The sequence below is a fragment of the Gracilinanus agilis genome, chromosome 5, assembly GCF_016433145.1.
Source record: "Gracilinanus agilis isolate LMUSP501 chromosome 5, AgileGrace, whole genome shotgun sequence".
NCBI classification, from domain to species: domain Eukaryota; kingdom Metazoa; phylum Chordata; class Mammalia; order Didelphimorphia; family Didelphidae; genus Gracilinanus; species Gracilinanus agilis.
Genome location: NC_058134.1, coordinates 196,772,580 through 196,787,556, shown reverse-complemented (window position 1 = coordinate 196,787,556; position 14,977 = coordinate 196,772,580). Strand labels below are relative to the sequence as shown.

General features: G+C 43.2%; 1 protein-coding gene across 1 annotated transcript in view; it reads right to left on the bottom strand.

Moving 5' to 3' along the window:
* Positions 1-3,758, bottom strand: part of LTBR (lymphotoxin beta receptor) — a 12,593-nt gene extending 8,835 nt beyond the window's left edge. The window contains exons 1-7 of the mRNA XM_044679887.1: positions 3,197-3,758; positions 3,007-3,085; positions 2,184-2,309; positions 1,924-2,076; positions 1,660-1,710; positions 1,314-1,410; positions 1,021-1,106 (exon numbers count right to left, since the gene is read on the bottom strand). Coding sequence (XP_044535822.1) covers positions 1,021-1,106; positions 1,314-1,410; positions 1,660-1,710; positions 1,924-2,076; positions 2,184-2,309; positions 3,007-3,085; positions 3,197-3,292 — 688 coding nt within the window. The 5' untranslated portion in view covers positions 3,293-3,758. The remainder of the gene's footprint in view (positions 1-1,020; positions 1,107-1,313; positions 1,411-1,659; positions 1,711-1,923; positions 2,077-2,183; positions 2,310-3,006; positions 3,086-3,196) is intronic.
* Positions 3,759-14,977: the final 11,219 nt, after the last annotated feature.

Here is a 14,977-nt window from a genome sequence, read left to right as displayed (position 1 = left end):
TATATATATATATATATATATTTGGCACGGCTTAATGGGAAGAAGAGAAGACTTAAAGTTAAGAGAGCTAATCTGAATTCTGATGTGAACTAGATATTTGGCCTTGAACAAGCCAGTTAGTTCTAAGCGCCTCATTATTTTCACTTAAAAAAAAGAGAGGGTTGGATTAAATGATCACTAGGTTTCCTTCAAGCTTTCAGGTAATATAATGGATAATTACAAATTATTAACAATTAGCACTGTGTCTGGAGTCAGAGGACTTAGGTACAAATCCTCCTTCTCCTCTTTGTAACATTACACAGATCACTCATCCTCCCTGGGTCTCAGTTTCCTTATCTGTAAAATGAGAGTAGACTAGATGACCTCTGAGGTTCTTTCTCTGTTTAGATCTATGAAGCCCTTGGATAAGAAATTATCGGTTTGTAAATCTGGAAAAGGGAACCAGAAAAGAGTGTTTTTTTATACACATATGTAATCATGTATATATGTATGTTTTTATACATATACAATTCCTATAACAATAAATATTGAGTAACAAGACCACTTATAGTTTATAAGCTATTAAATAGGATTTTTTCTGATAATAATGGTGACCAAAAGAATAATATTTAAACCTGTATACATAGTGGGAAATTATTTGGCACATTACATTTTGGACATAATGCTTTTGTCATATAAAGATGTGCATGTACATACATACACAGTGGTTAAGTAGTTAACACCTCCCTATTTTTCTTTTTTAATCCTTATTTTCCATCTTAGAATCCATATTATGTATTGGTTTAAAGGCAGAAGAATGGTTAAGTGGTAGGCAATGGGGGTTAAGTGACTTGCCCAGGGTCACCCAGCTTGCTCACTATTCTTCTTTAAGGAGCCCTCACTACCACTTCCTTGCCCTAACTTCGGGAAGAATGAGAACGCTGACTTGACTCCATTTTAGAGGGAAAGAATTAACTCTAGAAAGGGCAAAGGATATTGATTTAGGCTGTCCCTCAAGTTCCCCCATCCCTGGACTCTTACCCGGCATCTTTGGAGGTGAGTTCTGACACCTGGCATCAGACGTGGCAGTACCAGGAACAGATGTCACCAGGCCCTGTGCCTCACAGCTGAGGAGAAAAGAGGGAATAGCACATGTACTCGACGCCTTTGCCCACTCTTATTCCCCGGTGTGCTGGGTCTGGTACCAACACTCTGTGACTCCCAGAAGTAGAGGGGAGAGGATCAAGGGATTCCACAAGAGACACTTTGTCCCCAGTGGGGAAGGAAGGGAGGAGAAGGCTGGCGAGTCCTATTGCAGGGTGAGAGGCACTCACTTGGTATGAGGTTGGCACCGAACATCAGGAGAGGAGATGTTCTGGAAGTACCCATCGTTACAGGGAACACAGTTGTTGTCAAACTCTCCAACCTTATCTGGCAAGAGAGGTGGATGTGAGCAGGGTAATAGCCACCTACCATAGCGGTCCCTGGCTCCCCTGATCTCTGCCCATCTCATGCCCTCTTCGAGCATTGTCTCGTGACTTTCTAATCTCTGCCCTGCTCCTTAGCTCTAACTCTGTCTGCCACAATCTGAAAACTCTGCCCAGGACTAGCTTGGCTCGTTCCTCCAGCAACCAGGACACAAAGTCCTTCTCTACGTGCTGTTTTCCATCCCTTTCTTACACCAATTTCCGTGCTTCGGCCTTTTCACTATTATACAGGCGAGATGAACACCTAGGATAGGAGGAAGAGTTTTCTACCAAGGAGAGGGACCATCTGGGGGCGATCCAGGTCAGAGAAGGTGTCTTCTTGCCTCGGGGGGGCGGTGAAGGGATACTGGAATCCCTGAGGCTTATCCTAGCCCCCCCCTCACCTCACCAGCCCCCCATTCCTTCTCCAAGTACCCGGTCACTTCCCTCTTTCCCTCTTCTCTCAGCATCCTCTGACCTGTAAGTTCAGGTTCTGTGCCTGGCGGACAGGAGCTGAGGGGCTCGCAGTGCTCGCAGTCAGTGCCCCCGTTGGGGCAGTACATGCCCTGGCGGCATCGACACTGTGTTTTCCTGCTGGCATTGCAGGGAGTTACCTCCTCAAAGCCGAGCACTGGGATAGAAGGGGAGAAGCTCAGAAATAGTCGTGTGTTAGTGGTATATTCACCGAAGGAGCACTTAGTCCTCCTGGATCACCCAGGACGTCTCCCAGGCACTTACCTTTATCGCAGGGGCGGCACATCTGGCACACACTGATGTGGTTCCAGAATTCATTATAGGTCCTTGAAGGGCACGGAGCACATGTGGTGTTTCGCTGTCCATCACAGAATTCATGGACATGCGTACCTAGAAGAGAATTAATCTTGGATTGCCTGCCTATCGTGTCTTCAAGATGCTGTTAACGGGGGGCAACCAACTGGCTCAGTGGATTGAGAACCAGACCTAGAGATGAGAGATCTTGGGTTCAAATCTGGCCTCAGACACTTCCTAGCTGTGTGACCCTGGGCAAGTCACTTAACCCCCATTGCCTAGCCCCTTACTGCTCTTCTGCCTTGGAGCCAATACACAGCATTGATTTGGAGATGGAAGGTCAGGGTTTTGGGGGGGAGAGAGAAATCCTTTTAATAACTATTTGGACTCAACACTCTTAAGGAGGCTTGATTTCTGACCTTGGTTCTGCTATAGTTTTTTGAAGGTGACCTTGGGAAAATCTTGTCATGTTTTAAAAGCCTCAGTTTCCCCAGGTGTAAATTGGGGCCTTCTGCCTTCTTTAATTGCCAGGGTGTTTTGAAGAAATCATGAGCTAGAACATTCTTTGAAAGAAGCAAAACATGGTACACAGCCCGGGTGTCATTATTTTTCATCCCCTCTGCCCACCCCAGCTTTCTCCCTTGTGGCTGGTCTTCTCGCTTCTCGGGGGCCTGACCTCTAGATCGGTCCCTGAGTTTGGGAAGCACCCCAAGTGGGAAGAAGGGTTGGGAATCCCTGCAGGGCCCCAGCCCTCCCCTCCCCCTCTCCCAAGCACGCCCTCCCCGTCTCTCACCTGGCGGGCAGCGGGAACAGCAGACCTCGTGTCTGGAATCATAATACTGCTGGTCCCCACACTTCTTGTCCGGAGGCCCCTGAGGTGGGGACAAGATGGGCTTCGTTAGGGGGAGGGGGTGATGGATGGAAGAGGGAACAGATGAAGGAGCGAGCCACCCATCCTTTTCCCTTTGCCCCACTGGCCTCACCTGTCGGAGCTGCTGACCAGCCAGAAGTCCAAAGAGGCCCAGGAGGAGAGGGCCCCCGACCAGGCCTTGAAGGGAACAGGCTTGGGGCAGGCGCATGGCGTCCGCACGAGAGGGGAGGGGAAGTCAGGGCTCGCAAAGGCCTGGAGGGGAACTCTAGGCAGGCAAGTTTCAGAGCCCCAAGGAAGGGAAGGCAGGGGGGCTCGAGGTGCCCCCAAGGGGCCGCAGGGAGCGGCTGGCCTGGCCTCCCAGGCTCTAGTTGCTTAGCTCAGGAAGTGGGAGTGGAGCTGGGCCTTGGGGCGGGGACAAGGAGAGCTGGGAGCTACCCATGGAGCCTGTTGCAATCGGGAAGAGGAACAGGCTGGGCCAGAGCCCACACTGGGCGGCTGTGTGTCTGGGAAAGCACGTGAGGGCAGGGCAGAGCTGGAGGAGGGAGGAAGGAGGGGGTGAGCAGAGCGGGCCAGGCCAGGCCAGGCCAGGCCGAGGCTCCCTGGTGTGGGGGGCCCAGCTGGGAAGGGAGCCAAAGGGAGGAGTGTTCAGACCCTGGGACAGAGGGGTGGCCAAGTCCTTAGACAGACAGACAGACAGACAGACAGACAGGAAGTCTCAGGAAACAGATAGATGGAGAAAGAGATAGATGTAGGACAGAAAAAGACAGGAAAATGGAAGCACACCAATGCTAAGATGGAAGGGCCTGGGGCCACAGCCAACTGGAATAAAGACCAGTAACTAGCCTGGGGAGTCCACGGGAAGGGGAAATGGCAGCCTCCCTGGAAAGCCAGACCAAAACACATGTCCCTTCTTCCTATACCCCTCCTCTTCAGGCAGACACTCCACTTCTGGCCTGGGGGAGAGAGGAAGAGGAAGGAGAAGCCTGAAAACCAAGCAGAACATTAGTGCCTTATGCTTTCCTCATCCTCAGTGAATTCAACATTTATTAAGCGCCTACTATGTGCCAAGTCTTGTGCTAAGCACAGAATACACAAAGATAACTAGGAAATATTCCCTGCCTTAAGGAGTTTACATTCTAATGGGGTAGACATCCAGATTTTGCAAGTGAGGCTCCTATGTTCAATCATTTCTTAGTTGTGTACCCCCTTTTTGAGTTTTTTTTGGCAATGATACTGGAGTGGTTTACCATTTCCTTCTCCAGCTCATTTTACAGATAAGGAAACTGAGGCAAAAAGAATAAAGTGACTTGCCAAGGGTCACACAGCTAATGAGTGTCCAAGGTTGGATTTGAACTCATGAAGATGAGTTTTCCTGATTCCAAGCCCTATTCACCAAGCCACCTCACTGCCCTGAGACACAAAAGTCCTATTCTGAAGTCTGGTGACCTCAGGCTGTGTCAGAGGGGCACAAGCAAGAGGAACTCCTACAGCAGTGCTGCTAACAGCCAGCATTTGCTTTCTAAGGATGTTGGCCCCTAGGAGACCAATTCTGAGCCCATGGCAACTCATCAAACAGATAAAATCCAGAAAGCTCTTTAGAAATGAGCAGACTCCTCTGTCCTCAATTAAAGTGATGGAATGGCAGGAAAGAAGGCAGAGAGAGCGAAGAAGTTGCAAAAAGGCGGCTTTAGGCTTACTGTCAGGAATGATTTAAAAATTAGAGGAATCCATCTGTGGAATGGGCTTCCTTTAGAGATAGTGGAATCTTCTCACTGAAAGTCTTCAAAGCAAAAGGGGGATGAGCACTTGTTGGTAATATTGTAGTGGAGATTGTTTTGGGGTATGGATTAGATTAGATGGTCCCTGATGTTCCTTTAAACTCCAAAATTCTGGGATTCCATTTTTAGGCCATCTATAAGCATTAATTAGTGTTGTTCCTGGGGGTGTACTGGTAAATGTTTACCAACTCTCTTCCCTAGGAAAAAAACAATATAAGTAACACCCTTAACACAAACGAACAAACCCTTATCTTCTATCTTGGAATTAATACAGTGTATTGGTTCCAAGGAACATGGTAATGGGGGTTAAGTGACTTGTCCAGGGTCACCCAACTAGGAAATGTCTGAGGTCATATTTGAACTCTCAGGTCTTCCCAACTCCAGGCCTGGCACCTAGCTGTTCCCAAGCAACATACTTTTAAGTTTAATTTGCATTATTAACACTTTTTAAAAGTCTAGAAGACAATCAATGAAACAATTTTACTGGATGCTATTCAAACATTTAACACCAACGTAAACCAAATAAACCACTTATATTAGAAAAAAAAATCACACTGGATGAGAAGGCACAGAGTGGTTGCAATCCACCTTGGTAAGGGGAGTTTTCATACTGAAGAGCTCTTTAGTAGACAGATACAGTGACTTGAACAGAGTCATCCTGTTGGGCAGCTCCTCTGAATCAGATGTCTAGAATCTTTCCACTGTGTTCTCATCTGGAGCACCAGTAGCCCCTTTCATACTTCCAAAAGGGAAGATAGGAGAAAGGAGGGATGCATGGAAGTGGTGGAGAGGCAAATGATGGAGACGGTAAGGATTAGAGCTTGGGAAGTATGAGTCCTGGGGTTCCAGGTTTCTCTCTGTGTCTCCAAGTATCTCCTGTGACTCTCACTGGGGTACAGCATTGACAGGTCTACTCCCTTGAGCATAGATCTCTTACCGTCTTCTGCCCATTTATTTATTATGCTGGATTCAGAGGGCCATGCTGGAGGGAAGAGAAACGGAGTGTGCCGGGGTGTGATTATCTGGGACTTGGTTGTAGGTGAGAAGGAAGAAGTCTCCTGCAATTTTCTGGGGACTTTGTCCTCTGGCCACAGCTAGGATATTCAGAGACCGAAACACTGGAATAAATATTCTGATATCAGGCAGTGGGCATCACTAACCCACTTCCTTTCCCTGTGAGTACAGGTGAAATCAGGCTAAAATGAACATTAGAGGGCAGCCTTGAAAAGCAAGAGAAATCCCAAAGGCACATGAAACCCAAGAGGCCATGGGGAAGAGGGAAATTGAAGCAAACTATCAGGATTTGGTTTAGTGAAAAGTTAGGAGGGGGCAGCTGGGTGGCTCAATGGATGGAGAGCCAGGCCTAGAGACAGGAGGTCCTAGGTTCAAATCTGACCTCAGACACTTCCCAGCTGTGTGACCCTGGGCAAAAAACACTTAACAACCCCATTGCCTAACAATTACCAATATACATTATTGACTCCAAGATGGAAGGTAAGGGTTTAAAAGAAAAGAAAAGTTAGAAGAAGGATGGGAAGCTAAGTGGCACAGCCAATAGAGCACCAGGCCTGGAGTCAGGAGGACCTGGGTTCAAATCTGACTTCAGAGGCTTGCTTGCTGTGTGAACCTGGGCAAGTCACTTAACCCTGTTTGGCTAACCCTTGTTCTTCTATGTTAGAGTAAGACAGAAAGTAAGGGTTTATGGGGAAGACAGTTAGGAGACCTATGTTCTAGGCTTTCTAAGTGATCTTGACTTGACTAATAAGCTACTTGGCCTTTCTGTGTCTCCTTTTTTTTCATTTACAAAATGGGAATAATACCAGTCCTACCTGACTCATGGGTTAGTCTGGCATGGCCTGCTATTTTTTTTTTTAACCTTTAAACCTTTGTCTTATAATCAATACTGCGTATTGGTTCCAAGGCAGGAGAGCAGTAAGGGCTAGGCAATGGGGGGGTAAGTGACTTGCCCAGGATGACATAGCTAGGAAGTATCTGATGCCAGATTGGAACCCAGGACCTGACTCTGAGTCTGGCTCTCTATTTTGTGCTACTCAAGCTGCCTTCAAACATGCATTTATTAAGCACCTAATTTTGTGTGCTCATATTAAGTACCTAATATAGCACAATGTTTACACTGTGCTAAGTACCAGAGATACAAAGACAAAAATGAAACAAGAAAGGTTCCCTGCCCTCCAGAGCTTAAGATATTCTGCTCTAAACCATAAACCTTCTTCTGCTCTGATACTACTATCACCCTGGTGCAAGCCCTCAGCACTTCACACTTGGGCAATTGCAATAACTTTCTGGTTTTTCTCCCTGCCTCAAGTCTTTCACCACTCTAATCCATATCTTTCTAAGGTGCAGGCTTTCAAGGATCTATCAAGACTGACCTTCTTTCCTTCCTTCCTTCTTTTACTTCCCTTCCCTTCCCTGCCCTTCCCTTCCCTCCTTCCTCTCTCTTTCTCAGGTCTCAGTTAAAGTCTTACGTTCTATGAGAAGACTTTCCTGATCTCTCTCTTTTTGTTTTTTGTTTTTTTTAAACCCTTGTACTTCGGTGTATTCTCTCATAGGTGGAAGATTGGTAAGGGTGGGCAATGGGGGTCAAGTGACTTGCCCAGGGTCACACAGCTGGGAAGTGGCTGAGGCCGGGTTTGAACCTAGGACCTCCTGTCTCTAGGCCTGACTCTCACTCCACTGAGCTACCCAGCTGCCCCCTTTCCTGATCTCTCTTAATGCTAGTGCCTTCTTTTTGTTGATTATCTTCCATTTTCCCTGTCTATATCTTGTTTGCTCATTGCTTTTTGCCTGTTGTCTTCTCTATTAGGATGTGAACAATGACTATCTTTTGCCTTATTTTTCTCTCCCTAGCACTGGGCACAAGTATGGTGTCTGGCATATAATAGCTACTTCAAAAAGACTAATTGGATGGGGGCAGTTGGATAGCTCAGTGGCTTGAGAGCCAGGCCCAGAGATTGGAGGTCCTAGGTTCAAATCTGTCCTCAGATACTTCCTAACTGTGTGACTGTGGGCAAGTCACTTAACCCCCATTGCCTAGCCCTTACTGCTCTTCTGCCTTGGAGCCAACACATAGTATTGATTCTAAGACTGAAGGTAAGGGTTTAAAAAAAAAAAAGACTAGCTGGAGGATTGAATTGCTTGTCAGCTCCGGGAGGGGGTAGGGAAGAAGGGAGGGAGACAATATGGATCATATGACTAGAAAACTTATGTGGACATTTGTTATTAAAATAAAAAATTTAATAAAGAAAAAAAGACTAGCTGGATGGGACAGTTAGGTGGACACCCTAGGGTGACCCTGAGCAAGTCACTTAACCTCCATTGCCTAGTCCTTACTGCTCTTCTGATTTAGAACCAATACATAGTATTGATTCCAGGGTAGAAGGTAAAGGCTTAAAATAAATAAAGGCTAACTGGTTGATTGATTATAAAACACTTTTAAAATATCTTATTTTATCCTCAAAACAACTCAGAGAGATAGGAGCTATTATTATCCCCATTTTTAGAAAGGAGAAAACTAAGGCAACTAGGGTTAAGTGATTTGCTCGGGGTCATAAAGCTGGTCAGTGAATTGACCTAGCAGTTCTGGTCTGTTTGAAATCTGGACTTCCTGAATGGAGACAGAGCACATACTTACAAGAGCTAGACTTTTGCAGATAATATTCCACAGTGGATTGCATCTCCGCCATTCCATAGGTGTGGGCCAAGCAGCCCTCTCGCCATGATGATGCTGTCCTGGGTCCAGAGTCCTCTCGGAGCTGGGGAGGCTTTCCTTTGGCTTGGGAACTTTCATTCCTTCAGCAGCAGCAGCTGCAACCCGTTGGCTTCCTTCCTCAGCTTCTCACTCACTTCCCCTCTGCCCCTTCTTTGAGGATCTGACACAAGAAGAGGGTGCATCCAGTGACCTGGTCGCCCCACTGAAAGAACCAAGAAAGGCAAAATGTTTAAATTTTTAAAAGAATATGCCTTCGGTCATCAGTCCTTAAATTCCACCCATTTCTCTTCATGACCACGTATGTGGCTGGAGGAGCATGGTCTGATTGGGAAGCCCCCTCGCCCCTTTTTTTAAACCCTTACCTTCCATCTTAGAATCAATACTAAGTGTTGGTTCCAAGGCAGAAAAGAAGTAAAGGATAGGCAACTGGAGTTAAGTGACTTGCCCAGGGTCACATAGCTAGGAAGTATCTGAGGCCAAATTTGAACGCAGGACTGCTCTTCTTTGGGTCTTCCAATCCACCAAGTCACCTAGCTGCCCTTGAGATTGTGTTTTTAAAGTAGAGTTTAGTGTATAACCCAGTGGAATTGCTTGTCAGCTCAGGGAGGGAAAAGGGGAGGGAAAGAACATGAATCATGTAACTATTGAAGAATATTCTTAATTAATTAAAAAAGTAAAGTTTAGGAGTTAATTCACAAAAAAAAAAAAGAAATTGAATGAAAAATTTTTTCTTATAAAAAAAATTTTTTTTAAACCCTTACCTTCCATCTTGGAGTCAATACTGTGTATTGGCTCCAAGGCAGAAGAGTGGTAAGGGTAGGCAATGGGGGTCAAATGACTTGCCCAGGGTCACACAGCTAGGAAGTATCTGAGGCCAGATTTGAACCTAGGATCTCCCGTCTCTAGGCCTGACTCTCAGTCCACTGAGCTACCCAGCTGCCCCCTTGAGTGAAATTTTAATATTATTTGTTGTATTTATTCCTAGTAACTATCTTAATGCATGACAAATAGGTACTTAATAAATGCATGTTCAGTGTTCACTAAAAATCTGTCTTTTATGACTGCATATTCAATAAATATTTGCTTTAGATATTATTTAAAATTCCCTAGGTGCACCCCCTAATGCACTGTGTTATGTATGACTATGGCCTATGCACAACTGAATGAAAGATGTAGAAAATACAAGATCCCCAAATTCTTATTGTTCATTATAAAAAAGTAATTGATAATCAAAAGCAAAATACTGTCTTAAAGGCCATCTTCTGTCAAGGTACCTCCATCCATCCATCCATCCATCCAACCATTTGTTTGTTTATTCATCCATCCATCCATCTATCCATCCAATTCATTCATGGTTCCTTGAAAGATATAACAATATCACAAACTTTTGAATATAATAAACAGTGAAACATAACATTGGGAAATGTATGCTTGCCAAATGTATTTGCCACTGTGATAGGAGACATCTAGTGCAAAGTCCAAGTTGATTAGGGATTCCTTAAGGATAGCCAAGGTCTCTGGATGATCCTATCTGCAGATGACATAATGCTGATTTTGTCAAACCCTAGAACATTTCAGAGCCTCCTAGAAGATATCTGGTAACCACTGAAGATCTGAAAGAAATGACATTTGGTAAATATAGATCTGTATATGATCAGAGGGTTGTTGTAGTTCTTAAGCCTTATAATCCACATAGGACAAATCAAGTGGATGAAGAATAGAATATCTCTTGCCTAAAATACAGATGTCAGTTGAGTGTACAACCTATAGGCCTTGTCTACCACTATATAAATCCAGAAAGGACAGTATAAATGGACATTGGGTCCAGCATTAAGTGGTGAAGTGGTTGGTAAGCTGAATTTTTTCAGGAAATTACAGTGCTTCCTTAATGACCACAGACTTCTTCCTAAAACAAAGTTCCATTAAAAAAAAAATGCCAACATTTAATTGGTGTTGTCTTATGGGCAAAAGAACACAACATTCTTTGAAAAATTGAAAATAATATTACATAGAGGGTAATGAATATTCATCTGGAACTTCGATGACCAGGTATAAAGGATATCATCAGAAAAATGTACGATAGGAAAAGATGGACTGGTCAAGTAGTAAGTGTGATGTATGTCAGGTAGATAGTTACCCTGCTCCTCCGGAAGAAGAAGACCTCCTTTTCTGAGACCATGGACAAGTATAACTCAATCTGACCCACTATGAATGGGTTGTGAACTACATGACTGGAGGGAAGATCCAAACCGAAGAGATCATGGATCCATTTAGTACTTGAGTAAAGAAGGGATCAAAATCCCTGCCATATCTCTGTATCAAGGTGGGAGATGCATGATAGTAAGAGAGTAGTGAATATGAAGGAGGGCAGAAAAAGGCTGTCCCCTCTTCATTACTTGGTGAATCTTGATAGAACAGGACTGGACAGTATTAAGTGCTCTGGACAGAATCACTTCTATGTCAGGAATAGCTGTGGGGCATGAGGGAGTGAAAGGATAGGGACTTTCCCTGAAGTTCCTGCCTATAGGCAATTCCCAGAGAGACCTTCTCATGCTAACCCCTCATCTCCATCTCAGGCCCTCATCCCTGGTTTGAGAAAAGGAAGGGAGAGAGGGAGAGAGAAAGTGAAAGCAGGCACGGGTAAGGGTTGCGGCAGTGTCTGGCAAATGTTGAACCATTGCCTAAGACACAGTAATCAGGCTGAATGAGGGGCACCTCTTGAAGAGCTGAGGCTAGGGTTTAGAAAGAGCTAAGAATAAGGGTCTACAGGCAATGTTTGGAAGTAATTTTTCTCCAGACCTACCAGCCTCTCTTCCTGTTTACCCATCTCCAGTGGAGGAGCTCTCTCCAAATATTCAGTGCTTTTATGGAGTATGTTTGCTTCTCAGATCCCCCTCCCTGAATGCCCTCTTTTCCCCCTGCCCTTCTCCAAAGAGTTCCCCTATTCTAAAATTATGCCTTACTGTCTTCCTCCCCCTACCATCAGAATTCTAATCCTTCAATTAGTGAGTTAGTAAATAGCCTTTTTTTTTTTAAACCCTTACCTCCCATCTTAAATTTAATACTGTGTATTGGTTCCAAGGCAGAAGAGTGGTAAGGGCTAGGCAATGGGGTTAAGTGACTTTCCCTGGGTCACCTAGCTAGAAAGTATCTGGGTCAGATTTGAAGTCAGGAACTACCATTGCTAGGTCCAGTTCTCAATCCACTGTAATGATAAGGGGCCACTGAGCCACCGAGCTGTCAATAAACATTCAATAAGCACCTTCTATGAGCCAGTCATTGTGCTAAATGTTAGAGATGAAAAGAAAGGCAAAAAATAGTCTCTGCTGTCAAGGAGCTCACTAGCTTTCACCCTGAAAAGTATCTGACAGTTCAAATCTGGCCTCAGACAACTCCTAGCTGTGTGACCCTGGGCAAATCACTTAACCCCCATTGCCTAGCCTTTGCTTCTCTTCTACCTTGGAACCAATATGCAGTATTGATTTTAAGATAGAAGGTAAGGGTTTTTTTTTTTTTAAGAAAAATATCTGATAAGCACTAACTCTTAGTGTGTCATCCGTCCTAGGGCTATAAATTATGAGGAAAATGACTGAAGTGAAGATCCAAAGCGATGAGATCACGGATCCATTTCAGTATTTGAATAAAGAAGGGATAAAAATCCCTGCCATAGAAGATAGTGGCTTAGTAACAGAGAAAGGTGGAACCTTTCAGATAATCCTCTCAAATTAACCTTAAAATAGTACCTCAAAAACAGTGGAATCACAGAACCAACAAGGAGACAGAGAAAGAGGGCTCTCCTGTAGAAAGCAACTTGAAGGTTAGGCAGAGAGAGTTGACTTTCATAGGACAAGGGGGAATTGGAAGTAAAACTGCACACAGGAGTACTGGCCAATCACTCTCCACCTACTGTGTCAGGTTTTGAGCTTGGGCATAAGCTAACTTTGGGATCCTGGGACCCTTCCTAAACCAATAGCAGAACATCCCATACCCTATACCTATTCCCTGAAATCTCATGCCCTGGCACTAGCTCACTAAAGTCCCTAGCACTTGGCCCTTTCAAGTCTGCATTGTGGTGAAGCCACTAGCCCCAGGGCAAACTAAGTCCTACAAACCATCAGCAGAAGAGGCAGAGTCAGCAGTTTTCAGAACTCCCAGTCCACAAGCAAAAAAAGGCTGGGAACACATGGGCTGATGGGGATGTTATTGGGGATGTAGATGCTAAACAGTAACTCTAGTTCACCTATTAATAATATGGAATTAGGTCTTAATCAATGATATATGTAAAACCCAGTGGAATTATGCGTCGGCTATGGGGAGTGTGGGGGTTTGGGGGAGAGGGAAAGAACATGAAACATGTAACTATGGGAAAATATTTTAAAAAATAGGCTGGGAAAATGAGCAAACAGCAAAAAGAAATACCTAACCATAGAAAATTTTTATGGAAAGAAAGCACAAATTTACTAGGGAGCAGTGAGAGCAAAGCAACCACATGCAAAACTTCAAAGAAAAATGGGAATTGGTCTTAGGCACTGGAAGAGCTCAAAAAGGAATTCAGAAGTCAAATTAGAGAGGTAGAAGAAAAATGGGAAAAAGAAATAAAAGTAATGCAAAAAGAAAAGAATAGCTTAAAAAGCAAACTTGATCAAGAGGAAAAAGAGGCACAAAAACACAACGAAGAAAAGAATTTTCTAAAAAACAGAATCTACCTACTGGAAAAAGAGGTAAAATAATCTAATGAAGAAGAAGGTTCCATGAAAAGTAGAATGGACCAAATAGAAAAGGAGGATCAAAAGTCAAGGAAGAAAATCAGTCTTTAAAAATTAGAATCAGGCAAATAGAAGTCAGTGATTTCATGAAGCTTCAAGAAACAATAAAACAAAAAATTTTTAAATGAAAAAATAGAAGAAAATATGAAATAGATAATTGAAAAAACAATTGACCTCAAAAACAGATCCAGGAGAGACAATCTAAGAATTATTGGACTACCTGAAAATTATGATTTAATAAAAGGATAGACATCACATTACAAGAAATTATCAAAGAAAACTTTCCTAATATTCTTAAACAAGAGGGTAAAATAGAAATTGAAGGAATCCGTAGATAACCTTCAACAATAAATCCCCAAATGACAACTTCCAGGAATATTATAGCTAAGTTCAAGAGTTCCCAGATCAAGGAGAAAACACTGCAAGCAGTCAGAAAGAAACAATTCAGATATCATGGAGCTCCAGTAAGGATCACACAGGATCTGGTAACTTCTACATTGAAGAATTAGAAGGCTTGGAATATAATATTCCAGAAGACAAGGGAACTGGGTTTAAAACTGAGAATCATCTTCCCATCAAAACTAACTATATTCTTTCAGGGGGAAATATGGTCATTTAATAAAATAGAAAATTTCCAAGCATTCCTGAAGGAAAGATCTGACTTAAACAGAAAACATGATGTTCAAATTCAAGAGAAATATAAAAATATAAATAAGAAAGAGAAAAAAATTTAGGTGACTCAGTAAAGCTGAATTATTTATATTCCTACATGGAAAGATAATAGTTGTAACTCTTAAAATTTTTGCCATTATCATAGTAGTTAGAAGATGTGTACATAGGTGGAGAGTGTAATAGTAAACTGCTGAGGATGATATGCAAAAAAAAAATCTAGGGGTGAAAAAGAGGATTACATGGAGATAAATGGGAAGAGAGAGGTAAAATGGGGAAAATTATACCACCACATAAAGAGGTGTGGAGCAAAAAGCTATTTCAGTGGAACAGAGAATGAGGGTGATGATGTGTACTACTTAAACTTTACTCTCATTGGAATTGGCTGAGAGAGAGAAGAATAGCCAGATTTATTGGGGACAGAATCTTATCTTACCCTATAGAGAAGTAGAAGGGAAATAAGAAAGAAGGTGATAGAGAGAGGAGTAATATATGGAAGGGGGAATGGGGGAGAGTGATTAAAAGTAAAACAATTGGGTGGAGACACAGAAAAAAGAGCAGGATTAAAGGAGGAAAACGAGATGGAGGGGAATACACAGATGGTAATCATAAATGTGAATGTAAATGGTATGAACTCATTCATAAAATGGAAGGGGATAGCAGAGTGGATTAAAAAACAGAATCCTATGATATGTTGTTTACAAGAAAGACATTTGAGACAGGTAGACTCTTACAGAGTAAAGATAAAGGGATGGAACAGAATCTTTTGGGCTGCAACTAAGATAAAAAAAAAAAAAAGCAAACTTAGCAATCATGATCTCAAACAAAGCAAAACCAAAAATAGATCTGATTAGAAGAGATAAAGAAGGTAATTGCATCTTGATAAAAGGTAGTATAGACAATGAAGTAATATCAGTACTTAACATATGCATCAAATAGTATAGCCTCCA